This window comes from Chaetodon trifascialis, chromosome 20 (genome assembly GCF_039877785.1).
Source record: "Chaetodon trifascialis isolate fChaTrf1 chromosome 20, fChaTrf1.hap1, whole genome shotgun sequence".
NCBI classification, from domain to species: Eukaryota; Metazoa; Chordata; class Actinopteri; order Chaetodontiformes; family Chaetodontidae; genus Chaetodon; species Chaetodon trifascialis.
Window position 1 is genome coordinate 17074353 of NC_092075.1, and position 25498 is coordinate 17099850.

At 40.9% G+C, this 25498-nt stretch overlaps 2 protein-coding genes across 2 annotated transcripts in view; one reads left to right on the forward strand and one right to left on the reverse strand.

Moving 5' to 3' along the window:
• Positions 1–25498, forward strand: part of barhl1b (BarH-like homeobox 1b) — a 336897-nt gene that overhangs the window by 123141 nt on the left and 188258 nt on the right. The window lies entirely within an intron of this gene.
• igsf9a (immunoglobulin superfamily, member 9a) overlaps positions 1–25498 on the reverse strand; it is a 35775-nt gene that overhangs the window by 9050 nt on the left and 1227 nt on the right. The window contains exons 3-13 of the mRNA XM_070989454.1: positions 19355–19501; positions 16257–16405; positions 16009–16020; positions 15219–15330; positions 11646–11787; positions 6961–7106; positions 5520–5662; positions 3798–3938; positions 3232–3348; positions 1374–1524; positions 1002–1113 (exon numbers count right to left, since the gene is read on the reverse strand). Coding sequence (XP_070845555.1) covers positions 1002–1113; positions 1374–1524; positions 3232–3348; positions 3798–3938; positions 5520–5662; positions 6961–7106; positions 11646–11787; positions 15219–15330; positions 16009–16020; positions 16257–16405; positions 19355–19501 — 1372 coding nt within the window. The remainder of the gene's footprint in view (positions 1–1001; positions 1114–1373; positions 1525–3231; positions 3349–3797; positions 3939–5519; positions 5663–6960; positions 7107–11645; positions 11788–15218; positions 15331–16008; positions 16021–16256; positions 16406–19354; positions 19502–25498) is intronic.

Here is a 25498-nt window from a genome sequence, read left to right on the forward strand (position 1 = left end):
GCCCACAGAGCTTCCAGAACTGTAAAACAACTGCATGATCATTATAAGTTCATTTGTTGGCAGTCACAAAGTGCTTGCAAGACCTATCTGCTATTATTTTCTGCCTTCATAAGGGAAAAAAAAGAAGATTGCAGTTGAAATGTCCGGGGGGAAACACTGACATTATGTCCTGAAAAACTTCCTACGGTACAGAAAAAGTGTTGATCTTTTGCTTTTCTAATATTAGAGAATGTATCCATTTTGAGTATACCTCTTAATCTCTGGTCAGAACATGTTAGGCTGTCAGATCAAGGAGTAGCTGAGGTTGCTGATTCTATTTTTACAGTTTTGATGTAATTATATATACTTCTGCGCTGCTCTTTGCTGCAGTGACGACCCAGTTCCCTCTCAGGGATTAAGACAGCTCATCTGATCTTCATCTGATGTACCGTTCCCAGGTTACAATGTGATTAAGATGAGCATTAGGAGAAGTTTTGATTTGATTAGTGAATCGTATTAAAAAAGAAAAAGAAAAAACTTTCACTTTAATAAATAAAAGATCCTCTTTTTAAGACATCCCATACATTATGACTGTAACACAGGGATTTTTGGTGCACCTGTTCTTTGAAAGGAGATAACAAACAGTGTAATTCTGGTTCATTTGTGTCCACTTTAGTGTCGTTTAACATTTCTTTTATCCTATGCATCCCTGTCTTTCAACACATCACAAGCATATCTAAAACACAAAAGACAATCACTTTTGAACTGTAAGCCAATATTAAAGTGCTGATTCACAAGAAACAAATGTATTACGCTGTCTTTGGTCAGTAACCTCCAATTGTAGCTAGCATGGTCACCCCATTATGAAGCTATGCTCTGCAGCACCGTTTCTTATTGTAGCTGCCAAGAAGTCATAACAGATAAATGAATTCCTCATCGGGGAGATCAATAGAGTAATGCCAGCGCTGTCGATGGCTGCCATGGTTACAGCCCAAGAAGAAAGTGGGAGGCTTTACACCCACCAAACTGAAAATGTCTGTGCTGATCCTCCATCAAAGCCTGCCTCCCAGGATATGTTCGCCTGCTTCACCCCTGGAGAGACGGACAGAGAGGTAGCCACATGGGGACTGGTTCCTGTAATGGAGGGAGAGGAGAGGAGTTTCTGGAAATCGTCCAGCACTTCAACTACCTGATTCTGCTAAAGTTTAGAGGCCATCTCTAGATGTACCACATTTATCCGTTGGAGGCGGATTGGAGGCACAGGCATCCGGCCTGTTGCACAGGTATGAAGAAAAATTTGGAAAAAATGCATCTGAATGTGGACAGCTCACGTAACAGGAAAACTGACTTTTGCTATGGCATTCTCAGATAGGACACCTCCTGTTTGCGCTCACCCAGGACAAAGACTTTTGTGCCAGCTTTCGCCGAGGCGACACGGTTAGCAGCGGTGCACTCCCACGCCCCATGGTGGTCCTTAGTGAGAGGCTGCAAGAGCAGAGAGCCGTTGGGTTCTATGGAGTATGATGTGCGACGAGCCAAGTCAACCTACCAAGGACACAGAGATCTTTTACACGTGGAACAAAACTCTCTGCATCTGTCTAAAAATACAGTATGTACCGCTGAGATGGACAGAAGAAAAAAATCTGATTACCAACATAAAAGATCCTCTAGAGCTAAAGGTTTTCATTATATTTCTAAGTATCAAGGTAAAACTGAAAATATACTGTGATGTACATTTTAGCTCATACTGTCAATGACCATACAGCAGGTGTGTACAAGTCTACTCCATACAACAGCTATGGCAGCATGGGTTCATCTGGGCCAATCAAAGTCATTCTACAGGTTGGTATGCACTCAGCATTCTGAAAGTTTTTGGACAGCGATAGTTCAGCAACAGATTGAATTCAAAATAAAATGACTGTTGTGTTAGGTTAAAGAGTACCTTGACTCTTGACTCTTGTCTGTACAACTTAGAGTTATTAAGTCATACAGCACACAATCACTTTGTCATACTACCAGTTTATTCTGATCCCTGTGTCTGTGTGCCTGGATGCTATTGGATGTTTTAAATTTGAAGTGAGTTTAAGTTGCTCTGTAAAGTGCCAACTTCCCGAGCAACTGCTCAATAAATCTCTATGGAGGAAAAGCACAATGCACTGATCTCAGTGGGTTGCACTTCTGACCACATTCATCATCGCATTGTAAAGTAGCTGTACTGTACAGGTTGTGCACAGAGCATGTTGATGGCAGCACTAGCAGAACTTTCAGCACTCAGATTTCAGATGCAGGGAAATGGCAGTTAGAGTGAGTTTTACTTCTGTAAATGAGCTGTAGTTCAGAGTGAACTGGATATATGTGGACAGGGGGATAATTACAATTACAGGGACTGGATCAAATCCTTCCAATCTGATAAGATCACTAAGAAGTGGGCTGCCTTAACGAATACAGAGCAACGTAACGTAGAGCTGTAGAGGACAATCCATGCCTCCCTCACCCGTGGCATTAGATCAGGAGCAGGAATATGAGACAGAAATGAATAAATGAAATGGTCTTTTTGAAATCTAAACGATGTTTTTGCCAGCCGATACACCTACTACATGATACTAGCTATTATGATCCATGAGCTAACGGTCAAGTAGCATTTTAGATGAGTTGCTGTCTTAGTGCATCACCCAAAATCACACTTAATTATCCATCCATCCATTTTCTATACCGCCTATCCCTTTCGGGGTTGCGGGGGGGCTGGAGCCTATCTCAGCTTCAACGGGCGAGAGGCGGGGTACACCCTGGACTGGTCGCCAGCTGATTGCAGGGCAACATGCAAAGACAGACAACCATTCACGCTCACACTCACACCTAGGGGCAATTTAGAGTCACCAATCAACCTAATGAGCATGTTTTTGGTCTGTGGGAGAAAGCCGGAGTACCCGGAGAGAACCCATGCATGCACAGGAAAAACATGCAAACTTCACACAGAAAGACCCCGCCCAGGGATTGAACCAGCAACCTTCTTGCTGTGAGGCACGTGCACTACCTACCAAATGGAGACAGGATAAGAAACTGTGACATTGCATACATATTTTCTCCTTGGTTTGGAATAGTGCACTAAAAACACAAAAGTGTTGTGACATGCAACTGTTATAGCAAGAGCAAAGAAAAACAAGAAGAAAAAGGAATGTCCTTGTAAAAAAACAGAGCCATGAATAAGACTGCTTGTAGTACTAATTGAAAAACCTGTACTGGGTTATTTACCTTGCTCCAGGTCACTTTAATTGTTGGGTCCTCACTTCCTTGACATGGGATGAGCAGAGTTCTACCAGCATCCTGTTTGTACTGCTTCTCTGGAGTGATGCTGAATGATGGGGGGTCCTGTGAATTGCCAAAGCAATATAGCTGAATCAAGGAGATTGCCGCAATGCCAACAATGGATTTTAAGACTGGATTACTGCCGCTTTGGACAAGATTATCTTAATAACAAAAGGATTAGCCACACAATTAACTCCCCACTAGTGGAGCCATTGTAGTGAGTCTGAGTTGACTTCCATTAATGCCAGGGGACTCACACGTCGGAGCGAAAAGGTCAATAAAATGTCATTTCTGTTAAATTTTTAATTCGCTATGACAGATGCAGTTGTGGCTAATTAAAATGCATGCATGGTGGTGTAGATAAACAATTTAGCAGAAGTAGAGGGTCAGATTCAGTGGCAGTTTCTGAGCCTCCTTTGCATTACTGACCAACAATTTCATGTTTGTGGTGCAAGGAATGTAGTCTGACCTACTTAACATATCTTAAATGACTGAAATGAGTACATACTAACCTGTAGAATGACGTTCGTTGTCCCAGATGAACCCATGCTGCCGTAGCTGTTGTATGGAGTACAAGTGTACTCGCCTGCTGTATCGTCATTGACTGTGGCCATAAACAATGAGCCCTCTGGAGTCAAGGTCCATCCTGGATACTGGGAGAAATGCACAATGCACACAGAACTCTTACAGTTGGAAAGAAAAGAAACTACCACATGCAGTCTTGAATTATACGTAACTTGGATGGAAGAAAATATTCAGTTAAAAGAGCACAGAGAGCTTAAAGAGCTAAAAGGCAGGAAATCTGTAACCACTCCAAAGCCACATATGAGCTCCTCAGCTGTGTTTGAAGGATTTACAGAAATAATTTTTTTGATATCTGCCTGCCACAGTCCTGCAGTGGTTAAGTACTTAAGTCCCCACAGAGCAGATTATTTCCAAACTTCTCTAAAATTGTCCATTGTATATTCATCTTGTCAGAGCTTTTGCAAGATGATATCAAAACAACATGAAGCGGAAGTGGAGCGATCTTCTGTTCTTCTAATTAAAAAAAAACCTTTATTGGATATTCTCTTGAGCATTTCTGAGGTAAATCTAAACACAGGAAATAGAAATGGGCTTTCAGAGTCCCTTTTTCAAGCATTTGCATTAAAAGCGGCAACATTTTCAAGCCTTTTTTATTTCTATTAAGCTAAAGCGGAAGGCTCGTTTTTGACTGTGCAAAAGGTTCCCACTCCGTTTAATGAAGTCAAAACTGCTATTATCCTCTCCAGAATGAGTCTGTGAGGAAGTATTACTGTGGGTAGGAGAGCTTGTGATATCCAGAGTGGAATTGCAATAATTGGCAGAATAACAGCCTGACTCCAACGCCGGTGTCCCACACTACAGGAATCCATCACATTTCCTGCAGTGCCTCTCACCCACTGGCATGTCCGTCGCTCACACCAAAGTGTTGAAGGTGGGGTCAACTCAGCATGTGACGGCGGAGGAGGAGGAAGTAGGTGGATCTTTTGCACGCAAGACAAAGAAAATGGTTTTCAAAGCTGCCACCCTGGGCTTTTATTTTGAAAAAGGAAAAAAATGAAACTTCAGTTTTCCAATCAGAAAGGGAAAGTTTAAAAAAATGTTGTGCTAAACTGGGAAGTCACACCCCATGCCCCTCATCAACTGTGTCAGGTTTCCTACACTCATCCCACAGATGAAGCGAGATTGAGCTGGAATTGAAAAAAGAAAAAAAAAAGAGAGAGCTAGTTACTGTCTGTAAGCAGCTCCTCTGGGATTGCTTCAAAAGCTTTTAAGACTGAACACATCATCCCTGTCCATTAACATGTACTGTATGTAGTTGAACTACTTGAAAAAAGCCTATTTCTGTCAGTGGACACAGAAAATGTCCCATTAAAATGCCTCAAATGATATCATAACATCTATCTCACATGGTAAAAGCAAGTAATGATGCTCTTCTATAGGCGAGCTGGATGATTGTTAGAAAAGGGTTTTTTGTGATGGGCTGCAGGGCTTCGTAGATGCCTGCACTCAGCGGCCTCTGACTTTTCTCTGCTCAAAGAAAACGAATGGATTCAGCTGCCAGTTCTCTGTGATGTTTGCAGTATCAGACACCAATAAACAGGGTGCTGTTGACCGACACAAGGGGCAGAAATTTGAGTTCGGGCACACAGTAAAGGCTGGGCTTTATTATGATGACTGCACCTCCATCTGGAAATTATTATTTTTATTACCAAGGAGAGGTCAAGTGGTTCTCCATCTTTTGTCCAATCCACACGGAGCAGTGGAGGCCGAGCTGCCGCCGGGCAGGTGACCGTGCCGTTCATACCTGTGGGGAGGTACGTTTGCTGTGGCATTTGAAGAGCCTGGGCTGGGTCTGAACAGAGGGAGAAAACACTGTTTACATTGGAATAACTACTACAGTTTAGATACACTTTACAGTGAACAGAATGGTTTGTTGTAATCAATTTTCTATGAGCCTATGTTTTACTACAAGTGCTGTTCCGTGTATTTACAGCTGACTGGACGTGTCTGAAGGGTTTTACAGGTCTACAAACAACAACCAAATGTTCAGAGGAAACAAGATTTCTCACGGTTGATGATTTAATCTAGGACCACTTACAAAATGTGCCTTTCTTTAAAAGGAATAGGCCCACCGCCAAGATGCCTAAATGCATGATGGGAACTGCGTGCTGCTGTCACTCCCAAATATTTTGATTACTTGACAAATATAAAAAAATGTTTGTATTTGTGTTCTATGTCAATTAAATATGTGAACATACCTGTAATTCCTACAGTCAAGACAATTGTCGGTCAACAGAAAACAACATACTTATAGTTTTGTTGCCGTAATCTCAGGTCAAAGCCAATGCATCAGGGAAAATAGCGACTTTAGCATTTAAAATGTGATGCCACCCTTCCCATCTCTTCCTTTCATTTCTAAAGTTAAGTTTTATTTTAGCTCTGAAGTTCTGACATTTTACAGTGTCTTTGCTTAACACCCTCTCTGTTTATTTGCTCTGTTGTTGTTGTTGTTGCTGTTGTAAAGGCATTACAGTTAACTCAAGTTAAAGAGGAACTTAACATGAGCTCAACATCTTGTCATTGCTGATCTCCGGAGGTTTCATTTTTCACTTCCTGACAGTGATGCGGGGTGCACTTAACATGTGTGTTACTATGCACACACGACATCTATTACAAGTCTTTCTGTTCAAGGTGAGGGATCCTTTCTCTGTTGCGCTTCCTGAGGTTTCTTCGATTTTTTCTCCAGAGGGAGGGTCTGTATACTGAACACATTGTAAAACCCCTTCAAGCAAATTTATTATTTGTGATATTGGGCCATATAAATAAAATTGATTTAACTTCCAGAGAGGGCGGTGAAACACTGCTTTTAAACCTGTATTAATGGGAGAACCCCATCTTACTTAATCTAACCTCTCAGAAGTGTTTTATGCAATATTCAAGTTAACAGCAGTTAACTTTAACAACTTTTTCAATAATTCCATATGTCATTAGCGTATACAGTACTTAACTGTTTGAGTGCTAATGACCCACAAACATTTTAAAAATCCCTTTGGTTCCACAGTTAATTGTTGAACCATAACCACAAAAAACAAAGGTAGGATCTGATGTCTTATGATGACTCATGACTGCAGACTACACACACAAACGTACGCATCACTGTGAGGTTGGCAGAAGCTGTGGGCGGGGTCAGCAGGCCATTGGTCGGCATGCAGGTGTAGTTCCCAGAGTCCTCTGGGATGAGGCTGGAGATGAGTAGAGTCCCATCCACCATGATCTTCACTCGTGACTTCAGAGACCTTGAGAAACAACACACAGGAAGTGTTCAACGTCTGAAGAACAAACCAGTCCCTTCAGAATAACAGCGCGAGGTAATTCAGCTCTTTCAGTCAAACAGGCTCTCAGAGCATCAACAGTGTAGGAGGGAGGTTTTTTTTGTTTTTTTTCTGGGAGTTCTTCACCACTGTGTGCAGACGGAGGTTAAGGAAATTTCATTTCATTTCAGTTCAAGTAGGAAGAGGAGTGCCCACTCATTTTATACATTCTTCCATTTAACCAGAGAGAAAACCGGAGGACTGTACCAGGCTGCAACACCCTACAGACCGCTTACATATGCACACTGACGATAGCCGTTCGTGGGACGATTCACAGTCACACGTTTATGCTAATGACTCGACAGAGCAGATGACTCATGTACTGTAACCGGCCTGGGCATCTCTCACCACTACTCCGTTTTTCTCTTTTTGCAATGATATCAGCGTCGACCTGTGTCACTGAATGCTGCTTTTATTTGAGCTCCACTTATCAATATTTTTAGATTACCAACAGCTCAAATGACTAATGTGAAGGGGGTTGCTTCCAGTGACAAACCCACAAAGAGTCGTGCAGCTCGACAGAGCTTTTTAGGCTCTTTTAGCACAGTGATTTGGTTTTATGGCACACTGACTGTGTTGTTGTGTCCGAGCATTTCCAGCAGTGGCCGAAGCTGCCACTGTACACTACCTATCAGCACAAAAAAAGTAGAGCATATAGCAGCTAAAGAGTTAAACATTTTTTTTGTCTCAAGAATCAAAGAAGAGTGAATATTTCATCACTTGGACACAAACGTAGCTCTAAATGAATGTTGCTCCTCATGTGCTGACGCATTTAGGCTGCAACTGCCACTTGTTTTACATTATGGTTTAATACTGCAGTTGATTAATCATTTAGTCTATAAAATGAGCCCCAAAAGACATATCCAAATTGAATGGATTTATTAACCAACATATTCAATTTATATTAAATGACAATGATAAAGCAGAAAAGCAGTGATTCTTCACAGTCGCATGGCTCTCTGAATGGTGATCAGCTAGTCCACCACTTTGGCCCAGACTGAAATACACTACTCAACAACTATGACATGGATGGCCATGAAATTTGGTACACATATGAATGGTCCCCAGAGGATGAATCCTATTGTAATCAGATAATTTGGTGAGTTTTTGTCTAGCATCATCCTCAGGTCATGGTTTCTTGGTTTACAGTATTATCAAATACCTGCAAAACTAATGACTTTCACATAAGCCTCAGCTGTAGTATGTGTTTACTGCTAATTGGCAAATGCTAGCATGCTAACTCACTCAAGTAAGATGTCGATCATGATGAATACTACACTTGCATCAGCATGCTGACGTTAGCATTTTAGCCTCACAGTGCTGACTGGCAAGGCCGTAGCCTTGTTTAACCCTTGCCCTCCTCACTTTTTCTGGTTCTATAACCACATTTGCATGTTTCATGTCAAAATAAAAGCCCTGCCACCAGCTTTTCAGAGCAGTTCCTGTTTCACATGACAAACATTCACTCTCTTCCAGCAGCTAGCATGGGTGTAGGCTCTTAGTCTAGATGCTTATCAAATGACTTCAGTGCAAATGGAGAAAAACTAAACAGAAAGTTTTGACATTCTCACAACTATTTTTAACAAAGCGATTATGAAAGAGCTTATTTCCCAGAATTAGTAACAGATAATCAGAGTAATCCTTGTGTGCTCCGCTCAGCTGTTAACAGCATTATATATCAGCTCCAAAAAGCCTCTCTGAAACTTTTTCACTCAGGTTGAGTATTAACCTTAGTGTAACTGCAATGAATAATGATATATGTGATGTGTGATAAATGCTCAGGAGGAGAAGTAATGCAAATTAAACCCTTCACCTGCTCAACTGACCCTATCCCAGCCACCATTTTTTGAGAGTGTTCAATTGTCTGCTGGATGATGTGCTGGCAATCATGAACCATTCCCCGCTCACTCGGATCTTCTCCCTGCCACTGAACATTGCTATTGTGAAACCTCTCCTACAGAAAAGCTCATTAAGTGCTTCACAGTTTCAGGCCAATTTCTTTTTTTTTTTTTTTTCTTTTAAAGTGACATGCCTGAAGCTTCTTTCTGTCTGTATGTTGTCTTTTTGGCAAAGACTAGCCTATTATATATTGTTTTTATTAAGTATGCTTTAATTTATTTTTTGGCTGTTTGGGGGGATACGAAGTCACAAACAAGCTGTCAGACATGCCTGGTATATTATTACCATAAAGATATTCTGCCTAATGTATTGGGAAACAATTGCCTTACACGCCCAGCAGACATGGAGCAACATTAGCATTCATTTGGAGTTGTGCGTTTGTCTACCTGATGAATGTAAGGCCAATAGCTTTTGTTGAGTGCTGAGACTGAATTGTACAGTAAAGCATTAAAAAGCAACATAAAGGCATCCTGTTTTTGACCACAAGCAGTTTTGGAGCAATGTTTTTATGAGTGGGTCACCATTTTGTCAGCACAATGCACGTGCACGAGGTGGCACACAAGATTTAATGCACAATCTTGCCATTGGTTTCACAACATTTCACTGACGTGCAGAGAAATCTAGCAGTGTGGCAGCAAACGCCGTGCTGAAGACCACTAGCTGGCTATCATGAATGTAAGAGTTTTTTTTTTTTGTTCAACCTCAAAATTACCTACAATGCATTTTCCAATTTCATCCATGTAGTGATGTACCTTGACTTCATATTTAATCTGATTAATCAGTCAAAAACTGGTTACTTTTTCCATAAATTATACACTTTACAGTGACTTCGCAGCTACACTATATTAATTACTGTCCATTGATATTATATCTCAATACTGTAATGTAAAATTACATATACCATTTTATTCATATTGTCCGACCGAACATGAGTGGTAACCCAGGCTCTGCTCTGGCATCTGTGACATTAAGCCTGCACGTGTTGCCACTGGGACAACAAAGTACAGCTCTGCTCCTCTACGTGATATAATGTTCAAATCGTATCAGTTCATGGATGTTATATATTTCCTGTAATTGAGCAGCCAAAACACTGAAATGCAAAACATTGCGGCAAAAATTCTAAAGGAGAAGCTGTGAGAAGCTCTGACTTAAAATCCCTGGCACAGAATGTCAAGCCCTGAGCTACTAACCTTGGTGGTTTTTCTTTTTTATGTCTTTTTTTTTGGGGGGGGGGGTGCCAATTTGAATTTCACATCAGAAGTAGCAAAAAAAAAAAAGAAAAATCCACCTTTTATCATCTCAGGAATATTGCCGATGTACAGCCCTCCCTCTCTGCAGATACTGCAGGAATAAAGCATTCTTTCATCACTAGCAGGCTTGATTACTGCAAAGCTCTATTTTTCCTGGGCTGTCAAAGAAACCTGTCAGTTCTGAGTTCTCTAACATGTCCCTTAGATGTGTGCTGGCATGTAAAGACATTTCCTGCAGCCAAAGTTAACTCCAAATGAAAAGAAGAAGTTGGATTATCAGTCACTTATTGTTCATTTTGATTAATGCAGTGCTTCTGTGCCATTACACTTTTTCTGGTACCTACAGACTGGCAACAAAAGCAGGAACCTCCACAGACACTCCCAGGGGACAGACACACCACTCTGTCAATACAAAAAACATATGGAGAGGTGTGTCCTTTTACAACTAGCCATCTTTGGCATCGCTATAGCATTATCAAGATCTTACAGTTGAAAGCCAAGTGTAATTACGGATTCATGAGCTGATACCGGACTGGGTTCTGAGTGTACAATAAATAAATTAGTAATAATATTGTATTAATTTGATGGTTTTTGAGCAAATTTTTGTAAATTTCATCAGCACTTTTTTGTGTTTTAATGTGGTCCTCCGTTTCTATAGCGCAGGCTCTCCAAATTGGTCCTCAGTCACCAAAACTGTGAGAAGCTTTATTCAGAATACAGCAACACATGTGCAAGACCTGACGTAAAGCAGGTGTTACACCGGTTTTTAAAACCGCTCCACTAACTGTATCTCAGGTTTTTGAAGAAAATTCAACATTTGTCATCAAACCATTCAGTGAACCAGCATGTGAGTACATGTCAGACAGGCTTTTAAGAAATGTCACCTCCAGGTTTGTCTGGTCCACTGAGACTGGCTTTCATCTACTGTAGATCCATGGGTCAGAAATACCCCCTGTGAGGAGGCGGATTTTAGAATATATGGACATAGAGACGTCCATTTTAGTCTCTCTGTTTTGATCGTTCTGATTGTCCTGTGTTTATTTCACATTTCCACTTGTTGTGTTCCATCATCTCTTTTTCTGCTGATTGTTCTTGTCTTTTCTTTGTGAAACATTTTGTTTGACAATCTTCCATGAAAAGCGCAGTTCAATTTGAATTTAATGCAATGATCATACCTGTGCTCCATGAACACTGAGAATTAAAAAAAAAACTCCACAAAGGTAAAATTTCACTCCTCCTGCTCGAACACACTGCATAAAACATCAATGGGTGAAAAATGGACTGCTCAGGAACAAGGAGTAATGATTGCACTCACTCTATGTGATAGATGTTTTCTCCGCCTTTCTGCCACACGTAGGTCATGTTGGGGGGGTCAGCCACCGCCTGACACCGGAGATGTGCATTCTGGGACATGTTGAGAGAGATGCTCTTTGGAGGGATGACTATGACAGGTGGACCTAGTGGGAAGCAGGTTACAAAAGACATCATATAGTCACAAAAAGGGCTGCAAGCAGCGATTATTACAGAATTATTGAAATTTGCTTCAAAGTATCCATCACAGTTCCATCATGAGTGCAGTTTTTCTAAACTGCTTAAGGACATTTCCCTGTCACAGTCTTCTAAAGATGATATTTTTCCTGCAAAAGGCAGTTGCTCACTCTGAGCATTTAACTCATTCATTCATTCATTTATTCATTCATTCATTTTCTATAACGACTATCCTTTTCGGGGTTGTGGGGGGGGGCTGGAGCCTATCCCAGCTGTCAACGGGTGAGAGGCGGGGTACACCCTGAACCGGCCGCCAATCAATTGCAGGGCAACATACACAGACAGACAACCATTCACACTCACACTCACACCTAAGGACAATTTAGAGTCACCAATTAACCTAATGAGCACGTTTTTGGTCTGTGGGAGGAAGCCGGAGTACCCGGAGAGAACCCATGCATGCACGGGAAGAAAATGCAGGCTTCACACAGGCAGACCCTTCCCGACCCGGGGATCGAGCCGGTGACATTCTTGCTGTGAGGCACGCACATTTAACTCAGACAAAAGTAAATAATTTCATCTTCGAGTGCATCACTGCCTTCAAAATGACGTGCACCTTTGTCATCGCTTATGTCAAGACAATCAAAAGTTTGAGGAACCGTGTTGGTATGGTAACACAGTAGCCCAACAATAAAGTGAAATATCTTCGGCACCCTGTCTTGCTTACCTTACTTACTTACTTGCTTGATAGTGAATGGTGGATAATATTTATAAAAACGATTTAGGATAGACTTACTTGCTTGATACACATTTAATGATCAGAGTGAATGGTGGATAATATTTCTTGCAATAAAAACGATTTAGGAAATCTGTGGACTTTGATTCTTTGAAACAAAATGTCGCATCATCCTCTGGACGCGCACAAGCGGTAAGAGGTGCACTTGCCCTCTGAAATGATAATTTGTATCACGTAACATAACGTTAAGCAATCATCTCACTTCCCTCCACTGATTAAGCCTAATATAACAGCTGCCGCCAACCGAGCTGCAGGTTCTGTGGCCAGAGCCGGTTACCTTGGCAACGTGTCACAACGAGAGATATTAGTCCATTCAGCCACTTCTTGTGAAAAACAACATTAACGTATTAATAATTGATTTAATATTTATTTCTTTCGTAAGTGACCATGGTGTAAGCGGGATAATGTCCTTCAAGGTGTCCATTATCAGAAAAGAATGGACAGTCGGACAGTTCATGCCTCCGCGTCGTCCATTCATTTCTGATAACGGACACCTCGTCAGGCATTATCCCTTACTTGTACAAACAGTCTATTCAATGCCAGTATTCAAGTTTGCGGCCCTGTTCGCAATGAGCATCTGATATGCTGCTGTTGCACAATAAACAGATTGCATGTTCTTTATTGATGCAAACAAATCTGCTTACAAATCTGCTAACCCTAACCCTGACCCTTTGTCACAGCATTCGATTTATTGATTACTGTCTGGATGTACAGACAATTTCAACGCACACAACAAAAAATGCTTCTAAAATACACTACCTACCCTAGCTTTAAACTAAGTATAAGCAGTGTCAGATGAAGGCGGGAGTGTGAGTGTGGGTTACACAGGTTACAGGAATGGAAATTAATAGAGAAAGGGAGAAAAGGTATCAAATATCAAACAGAGCAAATGCATGCAAATTAGAAACCATATAAATGAAATGGTTTATAATGCCTGTCTGTCCAGTCACTCAAAGAAAAAACCTTTTGGCATGATGTAGTTGTTCCCTACATCCCTACTGGACCACACGCATCACAGACAGTGTATTTATACATATATACAAGATTGAGGCCAGCTGTCCCTCTCTGATGTATATCTGGTCCATATCCAGTGACTGTGGTACCAATAGAAAACTCAGCTCTGCCCTCCACAGCCTAAATGTAATAAGCTGCACTGAAGACAGAATGAACATGTTGCTACCTGACTCACATCATCAGCTCTTATAGCATTCAGATAACGTAAGACTATTGAAAATATGAAACATCTATGTTTGATAGGTTTTGATATGCTGGCTGGGTGCAATATTTTGCATGTGAGGTTGAGCATGTTGATGAATGGGCTTGAGAGTTATACCAACTGAGGAAAATTCAATGCATCACAGTGTTGGATTTGAGTGTTGCACAGTGTGTTGAGAATCATGATTTTCATTTGACGATTAAGCCAAAGCAAATAAGGAAAGCTGTCAATATGCCTGAAACCCTGTGCTGTCAGACATACATAATAATCTCATCCAGCTACTGCAGCATGTTGTTATAATGTCACATTTATCTCTTCCCTCAGCCGTGCCAAGTTTCAACACGTGTGCCATTTGCAAGGAGCTAATAGCGGAGGCTTGATATGAGGCATGTCTCATGTATAAATAACCACATGATCTCTCTGCTGTCATTACTGATCAGGTGTATACATGCATGAATGACAGTTTAGAGGTTACTAAGGGGTTTCAGACTGACTTCATCCAGATCAGCCATTAGTCAACTGTAATCCATCCATGTGGCAGCGCTGCCACAAAAACACAGCCAAAGCTCAGATAATGTGGCTTAGATCGAACAGTATTAGGCTCGTGATGATTATTATTCAATGGTGGCCACTGCGACTGTGAGATTCCAAAATGAAGAGAAACCTCAGTGAGACACCATGCCAAAACAAAATATTTCCCCATGCAGCACGCTTCAGACGAGCCTCGGTTCTCCGGAGAAAATCAGCAGTAGGAGTAGGAGTAGGAGTACAGGAAGAAGTCAGATATAAATTCCACAATGTATTATGCAGTGCTGTGTCGGTGTAATCCAATGATACACAGTGACATATCTGCATATTCTACATGTATTTGTCCTTAAAGTGGACGGTAAAAATCTGCAACCGGAAAGCGTCTGTGAATCAGGGTGTATTATGGCCTGGAAATATTGAAAACATTCAGTCAATCATTCATTTTTAGGGGAAAAAAGATATTAATAATGTGAATTTGATGGCCAAATAGAGGTATTCTTATTTGACTCAGCTAAAGCAGCCTAACAAGTTCAGCAAAGAGTCACATCTCCTTTAAATAGAGCAAAACACATGAGTTTTATCACGATAAAGCAACGCCCCCCAAATCCCAGATGATATCTTGTCTTATATCATGATATCAATGTTATCTTCACAGGGACTGAATAGGAACTGAATTCAGTTTGACTTTCTGCTACCACTCTGTCAAATGACGCAAGAGGGAGAAACAGAAATGTAAATTGCGGTGGCTCCCAGCCAGTCAGGCACGCAGACATCACAGAGGCTGAAGGAACTGGCAGGCAGATAGACCGACAGACAGACAGAAGACGGACAGACGGACAGACCGTCAGGAATCAACTGACCTTTGATCTTCACTTTCGTCACGCGAGTCACGTTTCCCTCAGAGTTGGAGGCGTGGCAGGTGTACTGTCCTGCTGACTGCATGCTCACTGCTTGCACAGATAAGGCTCCTTCCTGGTAAATATGGTATGGCAGATAAACTGAGATATGGACAGATGCAAATAGAATATATGGATACATACAACTGATATACAGACAGACAGACTGTAAGTGGATAAATGGATATAGTAGATGCCGACAGATACATACAAATGATATATGATAGACAGATGATGGATGTGGAATGTAACTAAGTATATTGACGCATGAACTGTATTTAAGTATAGAAGTATACATTTCATTTTGCTCTATTAAATTCATTTCACCTTTGCAGATGAAGGTTTTAAATGTTTAATGTTAAAGATTAAACCAGTGTTTTCCCACATCTTTGGCTTGATTTCTCCAAGCTGTTTTTGTAGCACTTCCAGATATTTCCAGGCTATTTTTTTTTTTAAATGCTGTCATTTAAATAACTGTTCAATTATTACTGAATTATAATCATCTGAAAAATCCAAAAAATAAATACAGAATTTTGTTTCTTCCTTCTTTCCTACCCCATTAATCATCTCAAGACCCCTCAGCGACCCTTTGGAGGTGGTCTGACCTTGAGGTTGGGAATCACTGGACGACACTACTTATGTGCATACAAAACAGTTCAACTTAGCTCCACCTCAACCCGCTGCAGCAGCAGATGCCGTACAGTACATTAGTATTAACCATCTAATAATGTTATGTATGATAATCATGCTTAACAAGCATTGAAACCTTAAGCACAGTTTGCAGTAACTACTTCTGGACTCTTTCAAGATTAATATTGCAGAAATTTTACTTGCAATAGAGCAATTTTAGTATGTTGTACAGGTACTTTTACTGTAAAACTAAATGTACAACACCCTAAAAAGTAGCTAGTTACTTTTTATTTGAGGTTTTAATGAATTTTGATACATTAGAGAGAGAGAGAGAGATGTCCATTATATACTGTGTATATTTTATAAACATACCTGATGATCTATTCCTTGGATCACACTGCCATCTTTTATCCAGGTGATGGTTGGAGGAGGGTTGCCATTGGCAACACATACAAGAGAGAGATGACTTCCTACCAGAGCCTCCACCACAGGAGGCGGGGCTTCTGTGAAGGTGGGTGGGGCTATGGAATAAAAGATTAGGGTGAAGATTTAAGTAAATGTATGTATTTGTCTACAATAAGAAAAGGACCCACTGTTTAAGCTCTTCAAGTAGACTCACCCCGTTTTGTGGGTGAAACTCTGTGGACACTTCACTGTCTGTAGCAAAAGAGGAATCTGAAGCAAATTTTACAGTCGTCTGAGCAGTAGCAACCAGGGAAAAAAAGAGAAAAGCTGGACTAGCAGACAGTAAATCTTCGGTCTCCCATGTCCCTTTTTTATCATTTTATATACAGCATGACAGCAGCTCGGCCTTGTTCCTTAAACAGCGGCAGCCTGCATGCAGTTTACTGACATCAAGTTACATTATTATTTCACATACTGAAGTAAAAATGTCAGTTACGCTGCCTTTTAGATCTGCGACGTGAACGTTTTGCTGCCACTTTAACTCTCAGATCTGATCAGTGAACAGAGGACACTCGCTTTTCTGCAAGCACTCCAAACATAAACAAACCACTTGCAACTTCAAGACCCTATTACAATTTCTCAGCACTCATACCCTTATTGTACCTTTATATAAACATTTTGTTTGTTTGACTTCAGTATTTTTCTTTTTGAAAGAATAGGACTGATTTTACTTTTCTTATCTGAGTTATAGGTTGAGATGTTCGCTACTGTGTATGTACATGTAATAGGCTTTTACATGTAAAGAGATTCAGTCACACACAAAGACCAGGTTCTTTTAGTTGTGCATTTCCTGCCTGTGAAGGCCACTGACAGTCTCCAATGTTGAGGCAGAGTGCAAACAATGAGATGTGATGAATGTATCTGCAGGGCATGTCAGTGAAGTTACATCCAAGGCCTCCAGTACACAGTCATAATCTATTATAATTCTCATCTTTAACCCGACCAACTCGGTGAAACTGCCTCACCTCGCTTTGATCTGCAGTGCGCACTGATGCTTTGTTCTGTAGGCCTGTGCGTAGAGTCATAGCAAAGGTTTTCTCAAATACAGATAAACTTCAAAGCACAAAAATAATGCTGCATATTTCATATTTAGATTTATTATTTAAACCCATCAATAAGTATGACGACAACTCTAGGTAGGGAGCATTCTTTCCCAATCCTGCAAGTCAAAAGTTATCCAGATTACCTGAACTCTCTAGAAAGGTTATAGAAAGGAGTTTTAGAAAAAGTTGTTGAATTGCTTTAAATTTAAATTTAAATTAAATTCAACATTATTATTTGCTACAGCTTTTACTTAAAGTAAATATATTTGCTCAATGATTTTAATCATTCTAAATGCTAAATTATTGTCTTTTACTGGCTTCTGTTTATATTTTTCCTTTCATTGTATTTTATTTTTATTTTTATATTCGCTTCTAATCTCTTTCTTTCTTGAAATGTATGCTTTTAATGTATTTTTTTTTAAGTATTTTTATGCTTCTGTAAAGCACTTTGAATTGCCTAGTGTATGAATTGTGCTATACAAATAAATTTGCCTTGCCTTGCCTTAAATGAAATAATTCATCTGACTGACTTCACACTTGGCAGGTGCGTTGCTGAGGACCCAAGGAAGTGCTTACTGCGAGCTCGTCAGATCACCACGACCTAATTATCAGTAGTGCCGTTCTATATCCAGAATGAGCCTGTTCAGTTAGACTTAACTATTTAATGAGGCTGAGAAACAGAATATTCAAATCTATTGAGATCCATTACATTATTTGGCCAAGATATGGACAGTCTCTGAAATCATGCCATTGTATAGGAAGTGACAAACTGAAATACACAAAATATGCTTCTATAGAGGAGAGAGCGGTTCCTGCAGAGAAACCTGCATTCAAAAAGAAAAAACGGCGCAAACAGCGATCTCTTCTCCACAGTCAGATAAATGATGATGATGCCAACAAAGTGCCAACCTGCAGCTTTAAAATTGAACTGAAATTAAAATTAATTTTGCTAAAAAATCAGAAATCAAAGACTAAATGTAAGTTTTATTTATTTTCCTGCTCTAACAACACCCCCTTACATTCGGGGTTTTTGTTTGTTTTTTTTCACAAATTTCTTGTTCAGACTGACTTCATGTACTGTAAGTGGAATCTTCTTGCATGTAGAGCAGCCTATTGTAGCTCCACATCAAATTCTCTCCACCGGAAGGGCAAGTGTTCAAATAACATGAATGAAATGAACTTTGTAAGTGGGAGTCTACGCTAATGCTAGCAGGCTAGGCTAAGTAGGTTCCACTAATGAAATAGAAACGAGCACGACTGGTCCTCCCAAATGTTGAATGTTGTAAATAAACAGATATTTAAATCATTTTGAAGGCTGCAGCGTTATGAAACAATTCAGTCAGCAGAGCATCATGGGAGCTGACAGTGTGTCTCCTAGCAACACCGGCCCTAAAATGTCATATACTGCCATAGAAAACACCCGCCCACAAGCTTGACGCTTAGACACTGTTTCCACAATATGCATTGAAAAGATTATTGTCCTCTTTTGAAAAATGGAAAATTCTGCACAATAGCTCATAATTTCTATTTGCTTCATTCAAAATGAGAAGAGAATTCAACTTTTTGATTCAAGTTAAATTATTTGCCCTAAAAAAATATGGAGTGCATTGGCATGTGCAACTTCATGAAAACAAACACTAGTTTTCTGCAAGCTGTTTTTTAACAAACAAGGCAAAACTCCCATTAAATGCTGTCTGAGCACAAGCAGCCATACAAGATCTTTGTTTAAATAAAATCCAGCCATCATGACTTCAGTCAAAGTTATCCATTCTTGGATGTGTTTTGACTGGCTCGCCAGGCGAGGACCATCTTATATATCAGGACCAAATGTTACTTGTTTATATTTTCCATTTGGATCACTGATTTTGCCTTGCAAAGCTATATATAACCCATTGTCAGCCATACAAGAATGAAAGCAAAAAAAAGAAAAAGAAAACAAACACACATTTCCATAAACCTCACCGGTTACAGAAAGCAGAGTCCAGGTGCCGTTCTGCTGCTCATCTGTGGGCTCATCCAGTAAGAGGATTCGACACTCATATGAGCCCTGGTCATCCAGCTGCAGGCCATCCAGCCTCAGGGCGGTCATTCGCATCAGAGACACCCGCCCTGCAGAAACAGAGCGCAGTTTAAAAGGTGAGAGGGCAGGCGTGAGGGGCATGAGACAGGCCAACTGCGCATGATGCTAATTTCACCTGTCATTTCTCAGGTCTGAGCTGTGTGCAACTGTTGGAGTGTGAAGCTCTGTTGCGTGAAAAAGAACACTGTCCTCAAACGTAGCCCGAAACAGCCGCACACACATGCACAAACACACACACAAACAGCAGCTACCACATGCGCAAGCAAACTTGGAAATGTGATCTCCTGGTTGCCAGGTGACGTCTCCCTTGGGCTGCAATCTATCTAGTTTTCAAAATTTACCAGACACATAATTGTCCAGCGGCCTAACAGCGAGCAACAGCATGTCTGAGGAGAAACTGTCAATGAAAGCATTATGAGAATGTACTCTCGACCATCTCAGAAAGAAAAACATGTTAACACCAAACACACTGCAGCGTGAAAGCCTCAGTGCCACTGGGACTACTGTGTTGTGATAGTAATTATTAACAGAGGCTCTGATTTCTGGGGACTGTGGCAGGGAGGGACAGCCCTGACAGTCAGAAAGAACCAGGAAGTTGGAGTTAGGTATGTTGGCAGCGATAACACGCCTTATTTACTTTTCCAAGCTGCCAAAGGGGACTAAATCCACAGGGGGAAAGAGGGGAGGGAGGGTTAAATAAGAGCAAAATACACATCAGCATACACTCGGGGGATTAGTGCATTTCAAAATCCTACCCTTTGACCCCTGGCAGTTTTTTTTTCCCCCTCTCTCATGTTTACTGGCTCAGTGTGATATAGGTCACTATAAAACCTTAGAGGAAAAGATGTGCTGAGGCAGGGATGTGTTGGGAACGTGACTGGGAGCCATCAGATAAAAGGGAAGGGGAAGGGTGGAGGTGAAGTAACAGCATGGCCGCACGCCGCACCCGCTGCCATTTGAAAAGGCGTGATTGCAAGAGATTTGAAATCGAAGTAAATTGAGTGTGAGGCCGGATGAGAGGGAGAGAAGGGAAAGAAAGAAACAGAGAAGGGAAGTGCAGAGTCTTAGTCTCTCAACAACACGAGTTTCAGTGGGCGAACAAATGAAGAGTTTTCTTCTTTCAATCCAAACCAAGAAAACTGAAGAAAGATCATCCACTGAAATAAATAGAATTCTTTATCATAGAAGCCACACAGAAATGGTTTTTAACACTTTCAAAATTAAGAAGTATATATCTTCCATGTATTTATCTGTCTTAATGCTACAGCATGCAATATTTTAGACAACTGACCCTGTCTTTAAAGACATGCTGGAAGCAATTTGCTTCAAAATAATGTGAATGAGAAACAACAGGTGCTGACATGGAGACTAAACAGATCATGATGCAGGTAACCAAATAAGAGCTACAGCAGGGACTGAAAATGATCCTCCCAACAGGTAGAGGCCCTTCCCCCACCAACAACACTCACTCCTCCTCATGTTCTCTGGCCTGCTCAGCCCCCTCTCTGCTCGCTGCATCCATTTAATGAGCCAAGGAGCAGCTTTTTGACTGGCCCGAGCTAAACTTGCTCCCCTATCAGTTCATTTCATGCACATACACACCAACATCGATATGCCACACTCACACACACACCACTGCCTAATGCATTTATTTACTAGCTCTTGCCAAACTGTTTCCATCTGAAGTCCCTGAAAAGACTTTGTCCTTCAGTATGCTCTCAGGTGACAGAGAAACACTAAACCATTCAGTGGTGTCATGAAATGCAATTTTTTACAAATGAAAAGGGAGAAGACTCTGCTGGTTTGAATGTAGAACTTCTTTCAAAGGAGAAATAAGAAATGATCTGAATTCAGCTGAAATATAAACTAAAAAGTAGAGTTGGATCAAAAAACATTTTGAAGTGACACTCTTTGCAAAGTCACTGATAAGCACGTCTTTACCCAACACACTGTTAAGTAAATGGCTTTTAAATCATTTCAGCAAAAATGTTATATTTGAGCTGCATCAGGTGCAGCAGGTAGTGCGCGTGCCTCACAGCAAGAAGGTCGCCGGTTCAATCCCCGGGTCGGGCGGGGCCTTTCTGTGCAAAGTTTGCATGTTCTTCCCGTGCATGCGTGGGTTCTCTCCGGGTACTACGGCTTCCTCCCACAGACCAAAAACATGCTCATTAGGTTAACTGGTGACTCTAAATTGCCCTTAGGTGTGACTGTGAGCGTGAATGGTTGTTTGTCTATATGTGTGGCCCTGGAATCGACTGGCAACCGGTCCAGGGTGTACCCCGCCTCTCGCCCGTTGACAGCTGGGATAGGCTCCAGCCCCCCAACAACCCCGAAAGGGATAGTCGGGTATAGACAATGGATGGATGGATGTTATATTTGATCTTTAACTTCGTTCTATAGTCTGTACAGCTTCAATTTTAATGTTGCTACTGTTGTTCAGGTGCTTTTGTTTGTTGTTTTATTATCCATTTTGGTAACGCACTGAGAATCCCGATCATGCTTTGAACTACGACACGAGTGAACTTCACAATGACACATTCCAAACAAAGTCTTTGTGAAACGACTTTAGGTTTGCGGCGTTTTATAAGGCTCATGACAAAGTAGGCCAGTTACTGACAAAAGGAACACTTTAAAGGCCACGGATAGTGTTTTTCTCTCTCTCAGTTTTATTCAGAGTGAAGGATGCCCCAGAGATATTGATTTTCTTTCTTCAAAATGGATATGTAACATTTTAGAAATGAAGTTTTTAAATTATATTAAAAAAAAGCCTTTTGGAGAATCATTGGGAAACTGTCTTGTTTGGTTGGACAGCGCTCTGTATGAAAAATTATTTAAATTCAATACCATTTTGCGCGACATGGACGTTTATGCCTCTGAGAATGTGATGTTCGCGGGCAGGAAGCCCACATCATCTCTGAGAGATGTCGTCAGCTTTTGGCAAAGCTGCACACAGTACAGCCATTCAGGTTTCGGTTGGAGAACGAAGCAGATAAGGTTTCACTCCACGCTACTAGTTGATCTATTAAGCTCCGCTTTGTGACCGTTTTGAAATTTGAATTGAGAGCTTTCTCACTTTCAGGAGCAGAGCTACTCACTGCTGTAACGAACACGAGTAATCCCAGAGCAAACTCTCATGTTTGTCCATGCAGGAAAGGAAGCTTATTAGCCATGTTAGCTGTGTGTAAAGTGTTATGCCTACACACAGTCTGCTCCTGCTGATTATGATGGGATTTACATGGGAAGAGCTTGTGAACAGCGTATTTAGACAGCTGTATTTTTATAGAGTCAGCAGCTGCATGGGTGCTGAGGGACTTTCTGTCCTCTTCACAGAGCAGACACTAATACTTTGATCTTTATTGCTCTATTATAACAAATACATTTAAACCCTTTTAGCTCTTAACACTCTCCAGGGAGCAATCTGAGGGAAATTTAATGTATCTCACACTTTGTGGAGCTACACACACGGTCAAGCACAAAGAATATTGATGAACGAGGTGACCCGCAATCAGAAAAGTTCAAATTTGATCCTTGCAAGGAGGCGAAGGGGGAGGAATGGTGTAAGAAATTGAGCATCTGCATAGTGTATTACTTGGATTAACCATAAGAATCACAACAGCTAAACAGCAGTTGGATTCCAGGTCCTGAAGCCAAACAGTTGAGACACCAGAGAACATTCACGGCCTGAGGAGGTGAAATCCACACCGGTCTTCCACCTCTAAAGTGCTTCTCATGCTGCACCTGTTATTCTCACACCAGCCAGTACCTGTGAGAAAGCCTGAAACTCAGCATCGGACTGGACAAAGCACCTTTTTCAAAGCTTTTGTGTCCGTTAAAAACAGCAGCTTTTTGTTTGTCACTGGAGAGCCATGTGATTAGCATACCTTCCCTTTAAAACAGATGCTTTTCAGTGCAGGATGCTTTATGATAGAGTGGACAAGATTCACGGGCCAAAGGGTTGGAAAACTTTGGGGTTTTAACTAACAGTATATTGCTCTGCTTCTCCTGAAACTAGCATCCAGAGTAATGAAGTGTGACATCACTATACGTTGAAGGATCGTCCTCAGAGTCAGCGACAAAAGGCTACTGTCTTTTATGAGCCCGGGCCCGAATTAAAGTCTACCCCGCTCCCACTTACGATAATTCATCAGCCAAGGTTCACCCTGACTTTATTGCTATGTAAATGTCTGTATCGTATTTCCTGCTAGGGTTGGGTGAGAGAGTGCCATTCAACTCAAATGAGAAAGCCTTTGGCTCAGCTCAATGCAGGTTCTGATCCTTTGACAAACACACACCTAAATCGAATGATTACTCTTTACTGTGTGTCAGTAAAAACAATGACTGTGTAATACCAAAGACTTTTCTTGACTGTACTAACATAGTGGCCTAAAGGATAAGGTTGGCAATATTCTATACTTTTCCTATTGTCAACAAATCCCAAACCAACAGCAAAATGATTCTACTAACAAGTACTTTCTGTTCAGCCAAAGCCTGATATCCTTTAAGAAGAACAATTAAATATAAGCTAATGAGCCACACTGTTGCACAGGATGACATGTTCCTCCATTACAATGAACATGGACACTGTGCTTTATTTTGAGGCAGTCCCACACATCATTCTGGTGTAAATACTCAGTAGAGCACCAAATGTGTATTAATCCACAGCTGAAAATAATCCCCAACAAATGCACAGTTGACATCTGTTTGAGTAACATTTGCTAAAAACTACAGAGCTCAGATGCTTTAGGAAATCAAACTACATATTTGTCAGACCATGTGATTTGAAACTCTTGAGAAAAAGCTGCTAAATGCTAATTGGGATGAGACCATTTTACATGTTTATATAATTTTTCATAGAACTTGCAGTGGAGCAGTGGATGGTCAGGCAGGCAGTCCAGAATAATATGAGATCAGAAAAGTTCCAAACATTCGCAATGGAGAGGCTCAAATCTCAAAATGTGGAGCATTTCTATTTCATAAGTTACCTAAAATTATTATCCAGTTATTTAAGATGTAGATTCTTTTGTGCTTTTAGGTTCCCCCCTCCATTATTTCCCCTTTTATATCTTTAAAAATGGGGAAATCCACTCATTCCACACAGGCTGAGATTACCACATATTATATCAGTTTGTTCCAGCCCTTGATTGTAGCTATATGTGTAAACTAAATATCTGAAACTCCATCCAATAGATGCCATGTCTTGTGCATTATTTCTTCCACATTTCTCCAGACATATTTGCTATCTTTGGAACGATGTTTCGCTGCACAGGCTGTGTTTGTAATAACTGCTTCATTAGTGTATTAGGGTTTAAGAGGTTACATCTGCAATTGTTTCATTGTTATATGAAATGATGACTACTATCTTCAGAAGTCAAGTTGCTGAAAATAAATGACCACTGCTAGTAAGTTGTCTGCTATCTGCACCCACCTGAATGCCAAACAGTAAGAATTAATTTCACTCTTTGAAGTGGTATCATCAGCCTGCTCGGCGAGTTTCTTTCTAAAACGGCATTTTAGTCAAAACTACACATGATGCTCCTACAAAAATGTAAAATCGTCTTTGGAAAGGTCAGTAGGTTGAAATTCTCTTCAGGCAGCTCTGTGGAAAAGAAAATGACTCAAAAGGACAAAAGGAAGATCTGAGCCACCCAGACATGCTTTCCTTTTGTCCACACTAGTCCCATTGTTTGTGACTTTAAAGGATAACAGGAGCTACATACAGGTATTCCTGGTCCATTGAGGATCCTTTTCCCCACAGACTCTCTTTGTTCTCAGAGCTGTGGGCAGAAAGTGAACAATAGATGATGATGCAATGTGAGAGTTTCAGCGCCTTTAAAAGCAGCTCCTACTAAGGCTGGTTTGAAAGGCCATCAAGGTGACTGATACTGAGAGCCAGATACTGGTTACATTCACTCAGATCTCACAGCATCTCATAATGATTGTCATTCCAGGTCATTTCAAGCTGCGCCTTGAGTTCCTCTTTGTTACTTACCAGCCAACATACATGCAGATTCAGATTCATAAAATTT